At 40.0% G+C, this 16,961-nt stretch overlaps 1 protein-coding gene across 2 annotated transcripts in view; it reads right to left on the bottom strand.

The window, feature by feature from the left end:
- Positions 1 to 6,983: 6,983 nt before the first annotated feature.
- The window catches only part of utrn (utrophin), a 281,528-nt gene continuing 271,550 nt past the window's right edge, over positions 6,984 to 16,961 (bottom strand). For both annotated transcript variants that reach the window (XM_034699118.1, XM_034699119.1), the window contains 4 exons: positions 12,756 to 12,831; positions 12,543 to 12,626; positions 10,594 to 10,619; positions 6,984 to 8,303 (listed from right to left, as the gene is read on the bottom strand). In XM_034699118.1, the coding sequence (XP_034555009.1) occupies positions 8,295 to 8,303; positions 10,594 to 10,619; positions 12,543 to 12,626; positions 12,756 to 12,831 (195 nt within the window). In that variant the 3' untranslated portion in view covers positions 6,984 to 8,294. The remainder of the gene's footprint in view (positions 8,304 to 10,593; positions 10,620 to 12,542; positions 12,627 to 12,755; positions 12,832 to 16,961) is intronic.

Here is a 16,961-nt window from a genome sequence, read left to right as displayed (position 1 = left end):
TAGTGCTAACTATGTGTGCACTCAGCATATTCTTGATAACTGGAGTGCTCTGAGGATAATAAACTTTAGCAGATAAGCACTGCAAAGGAACTGTTAAAGCTGGGAGGTTCATTAAGAAACAAGTTTAACTCAAGTTTGTGTGAGCTGCAAGCAGAACTGCGCATGCATAACAGAGATCCAACTGCTGACATAAGAGCAATAATGAGAACAGATACTGGCTATGCTCCTGATCTGTTTTGCTTCTCCCCTGCCCTGTACTCATCCCCTCCATCTCTCTGGAGTCTCGCCTGTATCCTAAATCCTAAACAGGACCTGCAGTCCAGTCCCGCCATCCCCCTCCTCAACATCTGTTCCCCATCCTCGCAATGTGCCAGGGGCTGCTTCCCGCCAAGACACCCATACCACAGCTCTGTCGCGTTCTGCCAAGCATCTGATCAAAGGGGACAGCTGTCGAACGGATCTGCATGGCAGCCAGCAGTTCTGCATGAATGAAAAATGGGCCGAACACAGGAAAAAAATAAACATCCAGCACCATCAGCACTAACGTACGGTAGAAAAAACAGGGTTGGCCAGTACAGATGAGGCATTACGGCCAGAATGAGGGAACTGTCCAAGTCTGTTTTTAGCCACAGCGACGGAATCAGCAGAGCAGAGATGACAACACTCAGAGGAATACAAGGACAAAAGGACAAGGATATGAATTAGATAACATATCGTCTGTTGTTCTTTGAGGGGCTTACTTACACAGACCAATTAAATTCAAAGTGCAGGAGCGCTCTGTTGAGTGATTATAGCTCATGGCACAATATTTCACATCTGTTCAGTCCTGTGTCTTTTGTTGCACACCATACCTTCTTCCATGTCACCTTAAGTTTCCCTGCAAACTCCTCACTGTCACACTTTCTACTTTAGCAGAAACTGCCTGTACATGTGAAGCTCGTCCGTCAAGTTCTGGGTCAAGAATGTCTAAAAACACTTCATAACTGAGCAACTTATAGATAAGCCCAGTAGTGGATGAAGTACACAGCTTCATTACTTAAGTCAAAGTATAGATACTCCATGTTAAATATTACTCCAATACAAGTGAAAGTTGCTCTGTTAAATTATTACTTGAGTTAAAGTACTGAAGTACTTGCTTTTAAAAATACTTAAGTATTCGAAGTACTTTTTAAAATATCTCAAAATGTTGTATTTTCACAATATATAAATGCAGTCAAGACTACATAGGAGTACATTCTGTTGCATTATATTTATTTAGAAACCATTACTTGAAATCTGTAAAAACTATACCATGGAACAGAAACTAAGTTACTCCAAGCACAGACAACTTAGTTTGAAATGTTCATCTGGAATGAAACAAATGTTACGTAGCTCAACACACTTTCTTAGGTTGGAAAGTGAATGTTTGTATGTTTGGGCGGAGTGGGAAACAAAGTGAACATTTCAAATGATACGTATCATTCATTTCAAAACCTCTAACATGGGCTAAAGATATGACCATGTGAGATGTGAGGTGGAGAATTATAGCCATCATTACCACCTCTAAATGAACTGCCTATTCTGAGGGAAATCTGCTCTGTGTTTGCTCCACGTTCAACCGTGGAGACGCAAGATATACAGGTATGACTAAACCACTGAGACAGACAGAACTACACATTTTACTGTCTTAGGGAGCAAATTTCAGAAAAGAGAAGAAAATTCATGAGCTGACTTCAAAGATTAAGTAGTGAGTAACTAGAGCACTGATAGAAATGTAGTGGAGTCAAAAGTACAATAATTGTACTTTGAATGTAGTGGAGTAAAAGTAATAAGTTCCCTCAAAAAATAATACTCAAGTAAAGTACAGATACTCAAAAAATGTACTTAAGTACAGTACTCAAGTTAATTTACTGTGTTACTGGATAAGCCAGAGGTTATTCGTTTATTTACTTACTTGTGCATGCGTGTGAGGATTGGTTTGGTCTGAAGTCAGGAGAGGAAAAAAGCCACAGCCAACAGCTCAGGTTTAATCTACAAAAAAAAATTCAAGCAGAGCAGATTCAGACACCTGGCTTTGGCATGCATACCTCTTCTCAGCAAACCTTTTAGCTGACTAAGCAAACATGGGCTGTGTGCAAATGTGTATCTGAGCTACCCCAAAGGATGACACCAAAAGAACACCATAAAAAATTGGAGTATTCACTTACACAGCTTAACATGTTTATGTAATGTGTTGTACACCTGAATATATCAATGTGTATTAAAACAATATAGGAACCAAAATAGTCTGCAGTTAGGCTGAGGCTTTGTAGCATCTTGCAAGCATGCTGCCATGCTAATGATAACAATGCTAACATGTTAATTTAGTTCATTTTATAATGCTTAAATGTGTTAGCTAGTGCAGACGATATACACCAAAGGATAAGGACAATGTTAATTCATTTGCATGTAATTGGTCATTAACAATAGTTTTGAAAAACTAAAGATTCAATCTGAAACAAGGGAACAAGAACATAAAGTCTCACCTTGCTACTGAGAATAGTCCTCTGGGGTTTGAAATGTCAACAGTGTGCACTAACATGAACCATGAAACGAATCTGCTGTACAACAGAGAACAGGTAGCTTCTACTGAGTCAAAACAAACTAACACTAACTCAAAGTAAAGAACAGCTACTGTAGAATCTGTGCTTTAAGGCTTAACACCTTTAAGGAAAAGGAAAATGGAGGATGGTAACTCAGCTGTCCACTTAGCTATTAGTTTTAACTAGCATGTTATAGCATTAACCTTTGTGATGAAAAACAGTACTTCACTGGACCAAACTTGATAAAAAAGACTCACAGTACATTTAAACAACTACCTTGTGTTTTTTTCTGAAGCAGCACCGGGCACAACGCTGCCTCTAGTGGCTGGAGGCTAAATACGTGCCAAACAACACAGGTTATACAGCTTCCAAAGAAGGGCATATTTGGACTTAAGTCTTTATTGTGTATAAAATAGGGAGAAAAATGTATTTATAGTACATTGGACTGAACTTGTCAAGGAAATATGATTATTTGTGGGGCACTTGTTAAGCTTAGCTTAAGTTTCTTCTACATCACGTGTCACATTTACCTGGTCAGACCACATTCATACATAATGGCAGAGGCTGCTATGTAATTCACCTATTCACACACAGCTTGCACAATTTTGGGGTAGGCAAGGCAAGGCAAGTTTATTTATAAAGCACCATTCATACAAAGAGCAATTCAAAGAGCTTTACTTCAAACATTCATATTTTATATGCGGCCAGTAATGTTTGGTCTACTCTCTCTCTCTCTCTGTGTACTTATGTAACTTAATTCCATAATGCCAAACCTTGTCAGAAAATATCCAATTTAAAATATGACATATATGGTCAGACTCGAGGCTTGTCTAATACTATCTGGGAGGTTATTCCAGATCTGTGCTGCATAATAACAAAATACTGCTTCTCCATGCTTTGTTCTGACTCTTGGGACGGTCAGCAGGCCAGCATCAGATGTTTGTAGTGTCCTCTTGGGTTCATATGACACAAGCATGTCAGAGATGTATTTTGGCGCCGAGCCACAGAGAGACTTATACACCAGCAGATAGACTTTGAAAACTATCCTCTGATTGACAGCAAGCCAGTGTAAGGATTTTAAAACTAGAGTAATATGGTCATACTTTTTATTTTTTGTCAGGACTCGTGCAGCAGCATTTTGAATACGCTGAAATTGCTGAACAGCTTGTTTTGACAGTCCTGTGAACAGACCATTGCAGTAATCTAATCTGCTAGAAATAACTGCATGGGGTAGTATCTTTTGTAAGGACATTTCTGCATATGGACAGTGGGACCTGGGAGAGAACCCCCAACCTCCTAATACAGAGATAACCGACTCTACCCTATTACAGCCAGTATTACAGCTGCCCCTTGGGCCATAGGTTCAACTCCAACTCCCCTTGGTTGGTGTCAGTCGCCCCCCTCCCACACACACATACACATATACACACACACACACACACACACACACACACACACACACACACACACACACACACACACTTATCCCTATGTTTTCTGTCCATTGAATATAGGCCATAAAAACAGAACCTAGTTAAAAGTTTTACCCTTGGTCACAGGAAGAGATAACTTGCACTCACAGAGGACTAAATTGTTCTCACGAGATACTTTTCTGATTAACAAAACATACTTTACTCACAAGATAATGACTTCTTCCCACATGATAATTATCACCCTACAGTGCTTCTGCTCCAGAGAGGACCCAAATTGAGAAAATGTTCTTAGCTGTTATTGTCAATGTGAATGAAATTCTGTTTAACCTTTTCAGGCAACATGGAGGAAAGAAAGTTACATCATAATTTACCACACACCCAAGCCCCATTTTTCGCCTCAGTGAAGTAATCTCATCACTCCTCGTTCAACTGTCTTGTTTGTTGGAGTGTAATGAGCTTCACAGCCACAGGAGGCTGCAGTGGCAGAAGGCCTTCAGTACTGCTGTCTTATTAAAATTGGAAAAAAGGCTTGCAGGAAGCTGTTGATTAGAGTTCCCTGAGGTTAAATCTTCCATGTCAGCAAGCATCTTAAAAGTTCCTCCAAGCTCCAGGGCTGCACTGTTCTGTTGTTGGGTTTAACCTTTGACCTTTATCTATAAGGACAGATAATTTCATTTACATTGTTAAAGTATTACAACATCCACCAGGAGAGGTGTTTTTTTGTTGAGCTGCAGAATGCTAATTTCTGCTCAGTCTAGCAAGCAGAATCTACCTCAGTGGAGCTTGACAGTCTAATGTGCTAAGTCACAGAGCGCTGCGTCTGAGCAGGATTAAACACTCTTTGGAAGATTGCTGATATCTGATGTAATCTTGTTTTGATTACATAGTATATAATAACAAAAGACTGTTACAGTAATTAAACCAAAGCTGCCTTCACATTTAGCTAAATTGTCACATTAATATTAACAATACTAATAGACTTTCTACTGTGGAGGGATTCAGTATAAGTACCACCTCTCTCTTGTGTATGCTAGTTAGTTTCTTATAAAGTTCTTTCCCCCTCACACACAAACAACCCGATTCCTGCAGTGCAGTACAGAAATGGGAGTGGTGGGCTAATTAAAGCACCTCGGGGAGCTTACAGGATGTGAGCACACTGTCTATAAGGAGTTAGAATATGTACAGGAGTCCCTGATCCAATTAGAGTGCACTTCTACTTGGCTCTGGATGCATTATTGAAGTGTGTTATGGAACTTCTGGACCGTGGATAATAGGGAATGCTATTAGGGCCAAACTTGTCCAACATGAAAGAGTTACAATATAATTCTGTCTAACTTGCACTGGTGACACGAAAAGATGTTGAAAATGATCTCTGGATGAATATATTAATAACAGGCTGTTTCCATCTTGGATGTAGTCTCAGGGACGACACCCATAGGTTTCTAAAGCTGTGTTTTGAAGCCAAGCATAGAAATGCTGACTCAGTGGCCCAATCTCAAAGTCCACATTCACACACTCACTCCCGTTCAGTCCAAGAGGGCTTAGGACTGTCCCACTGTCAACTTTTCAAGTGAGTGAGGGATCTCTCACAGGCTTTCTGAGCACTCAAACAAAAATACCCACCCTTAGTCTCAGGTCCTCCTCTTCCATCCAACTCACCCTCCCACCTGCTCGCTTGACCATCATGGGGTCGAGAGGCTTCAGCCACTTGGCCCCCAGCCACTTGAACTCTCTCCCCCTGGACGTACAAAATTCTACCTCTCCCACCACCTTCAAATCCCGCCTAAAAACACACCTTTTCTGCTAAGCATACTCACTCTAATCTGTCTCTTTGGGACTGGAATGACTTCCCCTCCCCTTTCATTTTTCTAGTATTGTTTCTTTATTCAAATGTATTTATGTATTTATTTACTGTTGAGTGTTGCTTGTATTATTGCTATGTTGTAAGCTGACCTTGAGTGTCCAGAAAGCTGCCTAAAAATAAAATGAATTACTGTTATTATTATTACTTAAAGTCCCCCTATAAGTGAGCATTTCTGCAGACTAGGCGTAAAGAAATTACTCATAGTTCATAGCATTGTGATGTGAAACATAAGACTCCAAGAGGAAGCCTGCCAGCATGGAAGGGTCAACAAACATGAAATAAAAGAAGGGACGAAGCAAGAAGCAGGAAGGAGCAACCAATGTTTGCGTTTCAAAAAGTTTGCCTGTAAATATAAACATAGAAGCCAGCCTTCATCTGCCTAAATCCACACACGTGTATATACAGTTTGATTTATATATTTATTGTTTCATATAGATTTATAAAGGCTATTTTAAATCCTGTGGCTGGATCAAATGGCAATCAGTCAGTCTGTCCCTTGAGCGTCTTAAATTGGAGTAAAGTAAAAATTGTGCAATAAAAATGTCTAATGCTGCTAAGGTGAGCTACATGATGTCATGCAGGTTACATGAGAAGTCACAAAGTGCTGTCCCATTTCCAGTTATACAGTTTTGAGCCCTTACAGCATCCTGCCCTCAATGACTTTATAGGTAACGTCATTAAGTAAAGAAGGGCTCAGGGTTTAAGGAGGACATTGAGCTTCAGCAACAGCTGACTGCCCAGATGAGAAGCTGGAGTTAAAGGTGAAAAGGCTAATTATCTCTCATCTTTCGCCAGGAGCTTTCAGTTCCCTCCCTTCATACTCACTCCAAACAATGAATCAGTATCATTGTAATGAGTTCCTTTATAAAAAACACTTGAGTCCTGGGTGGATGACAGGGAGGAGGGGAAGTAATAAAATCTATTCATCACAAATGAGGTGTGTGAGAAGCAGCTTTTAGATGCAGGTCATGTGCTGCGTATGGAAACGTTAAAGCAGAGAATTGAATGTCTGATTAGTGTTTATGACATTCTGCAAAGTGATTCAGCCTAAATTCACACAGCATTAACCTTCCATTACAGTGAAATGAACAGCACCCAGAGAAAGGAAAGAATAACAGCAGAGGATACTTGTTATAAAAATTTTATTTAGAATAAAACAACGTAGCCATATTACACGTAGTGTGGTCAATCTATTTTACATACCTCAGGAGAAGCGACACAGTTCTGCCATGGTACGGTTCATCATGATTGGAATCAATAAAATCCTCACCATCATCATCATTAGTCTACAGTCAGAGGAGGTTATAGTAGTGTTGTTCAGTCTCACAAGTTTTACAGGATAGCATGTAGCACAACAACACAATGCAGTGAGGGACCAGTGCTAGAAGGCCAGTGGAAAAACCAACAACAGGTAAAAGTAATACTCGTCAGAGCGGGCGGCTAGCTTCAGCAGGCCACAGACCCATTGTGATACAGTAATAAGAACTCTTTTTTACACTTGGTATCTCCTCATTGCAGTGTACACCGATACAGTAAGCTGGAGCTTAAATGCTAAACCAGGTTGTTCTTGTTCTGTAAATGATCACAACTGTTTTAAACAAGTTTACAAACCACGAAAAAACAAAACTGTGTCTATGAGTCTGAGGTAGCAAGGCAATCATGGCTTTCCTCTGATTTCTGAACATATAGCTTTTAAAAATACTATTCTACATAATGACGACGGGCCTCTTACAAACCCAGATTTCAATTTTCCAAAATGTCTTTTTTTATGCACAATCCCACTTCAACTCATCGCTCTCATCACTGTCTTCCACACGTGGAATGACAAACTGTATAGGCACAGAAAGGGTAAAATTTACATTAACAAATCGCAGTCGACGCAAAGTCTGCCGGCATTTCAATGTTTAAAGGGGGATTTGACATCAAGCATGCTGAGAGACAGATCTTCAAAGAAAACAAACACTTGGGACTTGACGGTCTACAACTTTAAAAGAATCCATTCACTTGTTAGAGGTTTTACTTAGGTGTGACAAAAAATGTGGCTTGATTCATAAAATCTTGTAATTTAGGGGCGTGAGGGTACAAAGCAATGGAATGACAAAAACGTGTAACAGATTGATTCCCAGTGAAGGCAGAAAATTAATAAGAACAAAACAAAATCTCAAAGCCCCCTCTGACAAACAAAAAAATAGACTATACAAAGCCCCGTGTCCATATACTCCTCTGCATATCAAAACAAATCACTGACAAATGTTCAGGTACAATCTACAGTTCATAAAATGGACAGTTTGCATAGTACAAGACAAGGTGGTCGAAGAAGTTAAGTTGTCTGGTCCTGTGCGTCTTTGGGATTTTGGGTCAGGGGGGGATTGTTTGTTCTTGGATGGTCCCATCCCTCACTGCACAAGCTCACTCCATACTCTGTGGTGACGGTCCTCACATCACCTGAAAAACACAGAACACACACAAGGTCACGGTCAAATAAGAAGACACAAAAGGTTTAAAATCTATTAGTTTGTGATTGGGTTCAAGTAGTCTGTCTGAAAGACACTGAAACAAGTGCAGCAGGTTAATCCGTCTCATTCACTAAGTCATTAGTGTGCGGGAATGTCAGAGATTTAGACAAAATATTTGTATTTAAAAGCTGGTAAATTGACTGCAGTCTCCTAAGTCAGTAACCTTCCATTAGTAGCTCCATGTGGAGGGAGGTGGGAGGAAGAGGGCGTGCATGAGCTGCCTCCTTGACATGTTTTAAGGCACTCTAACCTATCCACTCGTCTCTGTGTGGAAGTCAACAGACAGTATTGGCCAAGGTCAGTCCAAAAAAGTAAAGAATGGGAGAAAGACTTAAAGAAATACAAAAACAAAGAGAAGTGAAGGACAAGCGTGGTCCATTTTACTCCCTGTATTCACTGAACACAGAGTTTTTCTTTATCCCAGGTGATTTGGAGAGTCACTTGATCTGATTCATACAGAAGGGAAAAAAGTAATATGTTGGAAGCACAAGTATCAATTGACTTGACTCCAAAAGCAACCATTCTTCTTTGACAACACACTGAAATGCTGTAAAATGTAGCACTGCTGTGCTCCAGCTTTAAAGTTGTAACCATGGGGAATTTGTCGAATTATTATCATTTATTGGCTTTTTTGTTTAGCAACAGAAAAAACAATGATCAGTGACAGTAAAGGAGGAAATTCTACTTCAAGTTAAACAACATATTCAATGGTCTATTAGCTATGTTAGAGATAATGTGCTGTATAGTGACCAAGTCCTTCTAGTTTAATGGAACCACGACCCATAACAGAGCCGATTGTCTCATCCTTAAGAGGCTCTTCCACCAGAGCAACCCACTCGCTGTATAACACTCCACTAATTACATGGCTACTTGCTTGATAGGTCAATATTTTGCCCCAAATATTTGTTTGACCTCTAGTTTATGGAATTTAAAATAGTCATGTTTCTACAACGAATTTGCTGTTTGAGCTGCATACACAGTAACGGCTTGCTGTGCAGCCCTATACAAGTTAAGCTTGCTGTTAATACTCACATTAAGCTCAGTATTTCTACCAATGATGAAATAAACAAGGTGAATCTCCTCTCTGTTGTTTATGTCTCCTTTCTTTTTACCTCACAGTGAATCAAATTAACCAGGCTTCTTTCAGATATTTGACATGATTGTAGCTAGTCATCACCATAACCTGTGATTAGAGCTGTATCCATTGAAACAGTATGCTGTTTAGAAAAAACACACTGTTGTTGTGAAGTATTGAACAATCAAAATCAAGTATTTAACACAGCTGTGTAATAAGGTGATAAATAACAGCTAGCTTTAAAATTTAACCCTCTTGCTGCTAATGTTATGGTTAGCTAGGAGGTGGCTAAACGAGAAATTAACTGTATGATAGTGTAACACATTACTAACTTAATAATGTTAGCTGGAATTGTACTTCCCTTTACTTAATTTAATGTTTACTAAAAAATAAACTGAATATGCTAACATTAGCAGTTGTTTTAGGGGAGCTAATGAGCTGATGAATGTGATGGTTCGGCTTTAGATATGGCTTGCTGTCCCTCCAGATATTTTCTATGAATTGTCTTATCATCTGTTTGTTAGCCTAGATGCTATTTAATGATAGACTGTGACATAAATATTAGTCATTACTAGGGTTCATAAGTGCAAAATTATACAGCATTCAGACTTACAATCTGAGCATGATGTCAGAAAATGGCCGCTGTGTACATGTGGTTATGGAAAAAGATTGCAAAACCTGTTGCTTAAAAGAATAAAAAGTGGATGAAGAGGGAGGCTTAGTGGTTTCAAAAAAAGAGGGGAGAATGCTGGGTGAAAAGTAAAGCCTGAAGAGGTCAGTCCAAGAGGTGTGAACAACAACTCTGTTCCACAATGAACCTCGGCATGATATGGGGGGAACGAGTGGAGCTAATAGAGCTCCACAGAGGTTCATTCATTCCTCACAGGTGACCAAATGTGACAGGGTGAGGCAGGTGAAGACTGCACAAGATGGAAGGGACTACACCTCTGTGGAGGCAGCAGTAATTACCATTGTTGCTGTGCTCAAACTTCTCTCACCATTACCAAATTTTAAAACAGTGACTGGCAAATACAAACACACGGCAGTAGTAGAAAGTAACTGGAGCCTCTGTGTGAGCAGCAAAAACACAGTCTGAGCTTTGGGACTGTTGTTTTTTAAAAAGTGTGGAGGAAGCTTTCCTTACCTGTGGCCTTGAGGAGAGGCTTGAGGCTGTGGGAGACAAAACAAAGAGACAATAGAGTAGTTAAGCTCTTGAACTCCCCAGTTCATCTCTGTTTTTATAAGTCTACGCTAAGTTATCAGCCTCTGGGTCTCTCCCACATGTTCTGCACATACTCAGCTCTGCGCTGTTGAGATCCTGTGCCTCTGAGCAGTGCAGTTACCAAATGCTAATAACGCTGGAGCGTCTGCCAGATTAGAATGGATTTTTAACTAAAGGCCTCACAGGAGTTTGACTCTTAAAATTCGAAATGCAATTTAGAGTGAGTGAGCTCTAACTCGCAATTTGAGGATTTTTATTTATTTTCCTATTTGATTAACGTCCCCGGAGGTGGATAAACTCTCCAATTCTGCTATAAAATAGTAATGAGAGGCTGAGGTTTTTCCCTGATCAAATCGAGGACTAAATTTTAATGACAATCACAAGAACCCCAAGGCAGTCATTAAAATCTATGTGTCAAAGCGTATAAGAAACAAATCCTGTATTCACCACAGAAATCATGATGACGCACAGTTCTGAAGAAGAAAACTCATTATACCATTCTTCAGTGTAATAAACCCATCACTACAAATGAGGGAACAGCTGCTCGAGCTTTTATCATTAATATAGATTATACATGATCACTAACTACAGACACACACACTCATGCATACATGAATACATTCATACATAAGTGGATAGAGCACCCAAAAAAAAAGCTGAATCACAGTACAAGGTTGAATAAAAAAAGATGAAATCCAGGAGGCTGTTCAAGTTGACAGTTCAAAGTAAATTAGACAATGAGAGGATTGACATATAGAGTTCAGATTATTTGTTAGTTACACTGATTGTTCAAGTTACGTGTCCTGTAAAGATACCTAAATCAAAATGGAAAGGTGACAACAGAAACAGCGAAAAACCAGTGTTGCCAACTCCTCAGTGAGGAAAGTAGCTATAGGCTGTTCTAAAAGTTGCTAGAAGTCGCTAAATGACATCATCACTTAATTAGCATTGTTGGAATTGTAATGCATGCTGTAGGAGAGAAGTGTAACGTCGAGGGAGAGACAGAAATAGGTTAAAAAACACCCTAAATATGTTTATAATTACACTTAGGAGCCTACAACAAATCAAAGCAAAACATTACATTTTTCAACCATAACATTTTCAAGATGTTTATTGGATACAATCTTCATTAACAATCTAAATGGACCAAAAAGAGACAGAAGGCGAGATCAGCAAGCGGTGGCTTCGTGCATGCGTGATACATTTGCAGTCTGAATGCTGAGGGATGAACGCCTCCTGCTCTGAATGCAGCTAGGGGGGACTCACAGCAGCATCCACTGCTTGTTCAGTACAGTAAGAATGATACATGTTAACACCAGAAAAAGTCGCTAAATTTGTCGCTAGCCGCTTTTTTGGAAAAAGAGGGGTCTGAAAACTCGCTAAATATAGAGACAAAGTCGCTATGTTTGCAACACTGCTGACAACTAGCCCGTTTTACGCCATGTTCGTGATTCCAAAGTCCCATTTAACCTCGAGAGACTTTGAGAGATTTCCCATTTCCAGTGAGAGAGGTTGTTGGTGAAGTAAATCCATTAATGTGTGATGCGCTGCGTTGGCCTTATTGTTACACTCAATACACTTTAAGAACAAAGCTGTAAAATCTGTCATTATCTTTTGTCATATGTGTCGTCTCGCATTTCTCAACATCTGTTTTTCTGATTTTAATAACTCAGGGTTTATTCATACATCAAATAAACTACACATAAATTCTCTTCATTTGATCAGTTACATGGGATGACATGCACTATATTTCTGCTGACTAGCATCTTTGTAGCCAAACACAAATCTGCCACCAGAGACCTGGAAGACACAGTAGGACTGAGGAGGAGGAGGAGGAGGAGGAGGAGGAGGAGGAGGAGGAGGAAACTTACGACTGCATGCAGGGAAGGAGTTGTTAATCTGCTCCATTACATCTGCCAGGTCAGAGCTGCTGTTGTGGGAGTCCAGCAGCTCATCTGAACACACAGACACACAAAAAGGTTGAAGCCACAGTGACTGAATTCAAAGAAAGGGTTCTTTATATTCCACCATCAGTGAGTGTTAGTGTCTGAGTATGTAATTCTTTTGGATTCCGAGTGTCCCACCTGAGTTTTCAGTGAGAGGCCCTCGATCTTGCACAGTGGGAGACGACACGCCGTTTACCCTCGAGTCCATCTCCGGCTGAGAGATAGAAAGAGAGAGGGACACAGGAAAGAAGAAAGATCCGTTACTATAAAGTGATTGTTCCGCTTCGTGTCTGCTTCAAAACTTCAGAATTAACAGTGCTTCAGAGAGGCGGGCGGAGACAAGAGAATCCCACAGGGCCGTATAATGAAGCTGCTGTGTGTACGACAACATTTCTAATGAACATCTGAGCCCAACTTGATTTGCAAGAGTATCAATCACATTGAAATACTTGAATGGACACTTCACAGTTAAATTTTGCACACAGAGTTATTATACTGGATATATAATCCTGCTGTGCAAACACATGATTTAAATTAACAACAAAATCCTGAAATGAAAACACATTTCTGCGTCCTGAGGCAGGAGACGTGCTATCTCAATGTCTTTCTAACAGAAGGTGTCTGATCTGACACTTGTAGCTGAATGGCTCATTTGAGCATTCATCTCACCAGAGGCTGATGTGACTGCACTATCAACACTGAAGTATCAGACAGTGAATACAGATCACCTCAAATAACTTAGCAATGTTTACATTTCATTTGTGTTTGAGGAGGCTTTGACTCTGACAGATTGGCTATTGGTCCCTAATGGTTAGAACTGAGCTGCGTTAAACACTTGATTCTGATTGGTTGATAGCCACCTGATCGGTACTCCAGAGCTGGTCTGTTATTCTACGACAGTCCACCGTTACTACAGACACAGCTCCAATCACAGACTCAAGTGGATTAACTATAATCATATCACTCAGCCAGAACAATTCAAGTTTATTTGAAGTTAGTTTCGCCTCAGCATCAGTGGGAATTATAGTTTAAAGTGAGTATTAATGACCCAGCTAGCTCATTTATTATTTAAAAACTTTCTTCAACTAAACTGTGACAAATCAGATATTGTCATCATCGGCCCCAAATCCCTCACCACAACCACCCAAAACTTCTCCCTCACATTTGATAACGCCACTCTGACTCCATCACCCCATATACGAAACCGCCTTCTTTCACCTAAAACATCACCGACTCTGTCCACTACTCTCCTTCCCTGCAGCTGATACCCTGATCCATGCTTTCATCACCTCCATAATTGACTACTGTAACAGCATCCTATTTGGTTCATCATCCTAAGTCCTCAATAAACTCCAGTACATCCAGGACCCAGCTGCTCGTCTACTCACTCAGTCCTGTTCCATCCCCTGTCCTCCAAAACCTCCACTGGCTCCCTGTCCCCCAAACGCATTCACTTCAAACTCCTCCTCCTGACTTACAAAGCCCTCCATCACCTGGCCCCCTCCTATCTCACTGACCTGCTTCACCCTCACAACCCCTCCCGTGGTCTCCGCTCCTCCTGTAGGACCGAGCACCGAACCTGGGGCGACAGGGCTTACTCCATTACTGCCCCCGCCCTCTGGAACTCCCTCCCCAAACACATACGCAACTCCACTGACCTACAAACATTCAAATCCCAGCTCAAAACACACCTCTTCAGAACTGCTTTTAACTGTTAATGTTTGTATATGCACTGTGTTTCTTTTGTTCTGTCTTTTATTGTGTGCTATTTGTGAAGTGTCTTTGAGTTTTCTGAAAAGCGCTATATAAATAAAATGTGATATTATTTTAAGAAGGCTGCAGAGTTAGCTGTTATAATGGACACACTTCAAACTGTGAGAGTAACTTTTTTAAACCAATAAAGTCATGTGTAAAGGACAGTGTGTAATAAATGGGTTGTTACAGCAGAGGAACTCAAGCTCAGCTCAAGACAAACCCGTGCACTCTACATTCCGGTTCCAATCTGCTTTAAAAACACACTCACTAAAAACTTTTCACTCAGATGTCTTGGCTTTAAAGAAAGTAAAAATTTATAAAAGTCACAAGTCAAGGGAATTATGCGTTATTTTATCTTTAAATATCCTATTTTTTATTCTTTAAAGCTGTCCTATTTTGTTTCTTGATCTAAGAAAAAGAAACACCAGAGGGTTTTATTTCTGTGATGCGTCTGCTTTGGTGTCTGGTCTCTTATTTTGTTTGATAAAGGGCCCTACCTGATTTTGGCTGGGCACATTGTTTATGCACAGCACAACAAGAATGTTAAAGAATGAATAAATCAAACCTTAGATTGAAGTCATGGCTTCAGAGAAGTCTGACTCAAGAGCAATATGAGAACACTGACACTGAAAAAAAAGCCTTTTACTCCATAAAGAATGAAAACAGTATCTGAATAATCAATAAGAGATTAGGATTGTGAAAAAAAAACGTCTTATTGATTGAGGGGAAACATGCTCTGATGCACAGGAGCCGACACTTGATGTCTGGTGACATTAACAGCAGAATCCCACAATCCCTTTAGCTTCTCAGACTGCAAGAAAATCCAATCAATGCTGCCTCTCTCTTCACCCCTCTCTCTTTCTTCCTCGCCTTCATCTCACGCTGCCCCCGGCACTCGTAAAGGCTAACATGTTGGAAACGTCTCCAGAGCTCAGCCGGCGTCTGGAGGCTCGTCTTAGAATAGCTAAGGTCAGGGCTTTGGTCAGCCTTCAGCAGTGTGAATTTAATGTGTGCTATCCAGCTGACTGGGCTTGTTATTCTGCAGCCTGGCTGAAACGCTGATGGAGAGACGTGTTGACATATCAGGACACTTGGGACTTAAATGTCAGGGAACAGAAGTTCTTATTAGACCACGTGGGAGTGTTCCCGTGGCTGCAGGTAGTGGTTCTTCCTACTTAATTTACATATTTACACGTCAGAATGACTTCATGAGTGCAACACAAAGACAGGAGAGTACACTAAGCTCATGCAAGACGGCAAACATTAGCTTATTAACCTGAATTTCACAGCTACTCCTTATAACTCCAGTTTTTATAAATCATTTAATGAAATAGTTGATAAATTATCTAAATTAGTTTTATGTCGGCCACTTAGAGCTATACGTAAGGGATCATGTATTTGACATGATGTGTGATCAGTTTGCCTCTGGTGTTTGTCATGTAAGTGAAAGTTAATAACCGTAGTCAAGGGGTTTCGACCAATCAGAATCAAGCATCTTACACAGCTCGAAGACCAATAAGAAAGCTGGGTAATGAAATATATTATTGATCATGTTCTGTTCAGGTGCTTCATTTATACTCTACTTTTCAAGATCATGACTTTAATAATAAGAGTATTTATAACTTTTGTAACATTTGCAATTTAATATTGACATTTTTTCCCCCCAGTCTTTAAAAACAACACCAGGTAATATCAAAAGGAGTGAAACATGTTCAAGTTTGGGAATAAAAATAACTTTTCTCCATCAAAATCTCCTAGCGGTTTCAGCGCACGCCCCGTGCAGAGGCTATAGTCCTTCTGCATGTCTTCACCGACTCTCTACTCCCACATTACCTGTCTCTCTTCAGCTGTCCTATCAATATAAAGACCACAAATATAGCTTAAAAAGAGAGACTTCATGTTCAAAAACTTGATACGCTTTTTTTTTTGGAGGTCATATGGAGACGTGACAGTTGACCAATGCCCATGTTTTATGGCCCTGTCACCTTATTCAGCCTTTTTGGAAGCAAGTCGCACAAACTTATGTCTCTCAGTACAACGTTCACCTCACTTAACCTCGGACTGTTTAAATAATACGACTTCTTAAAGATTTTGTTGGCGTCAAGTAAAAAGGCCGTCACAGGATATTGACTCCAGAAGAGGTGCCCTGCTGCTGGCCTTTTTATTAACATTGTTAAACAACTACATCGTTTAGAACAAATAACCTTTTCTATACGTCTACAAAAAGAGCCGGAGGAAAAATGGGAGAAAACTGGAGTATTTATTCAGATAGTGAAACAGATCTTTCATGACTTTGTATGAACCAGCATGCATCTCGTGAAATATCTCATTTGAATGAGGCAGATTGTACTCCATGACCCTCATGCCGATCTGTCCTTTTATACATATTTTTATTTCCCCTCTGCTTTATACTTGTTGTATTTCAATGTTTAAAAGTTCAGAAAAATAAAAAAGTTGGTCTTCATCCATCTAAAATACTTCAGCTTTTCCAGGTTTCAGAGTTTTCATTAGGAGGGAGTATTTCTAACCTGTCACACTGAATGCTCAAAAAGTGAAGTTGAACATGTATATTGAAATGAGTCCTCAAAT

This window comes from Notolabrus celidotus, chromosome 13, assembly GCF_009762535.1.
Source record: "Notolabrus celidotus isolate fNotCel1 chromosome 13, fNotCel1.pri, whole genome shotgun sequence".
Lineage (NCBI taxonomy): Eukaryota > Metazoa > Chordata > Actinopteri > Labriformes > Labridae > Notolabrus > Notolabrus celidotus.
The sequence above is the reverse complement of the archived record's forward strand: the minus strand, read 5'-3'. Positions and strand labels throughout refer to the sequence as shown.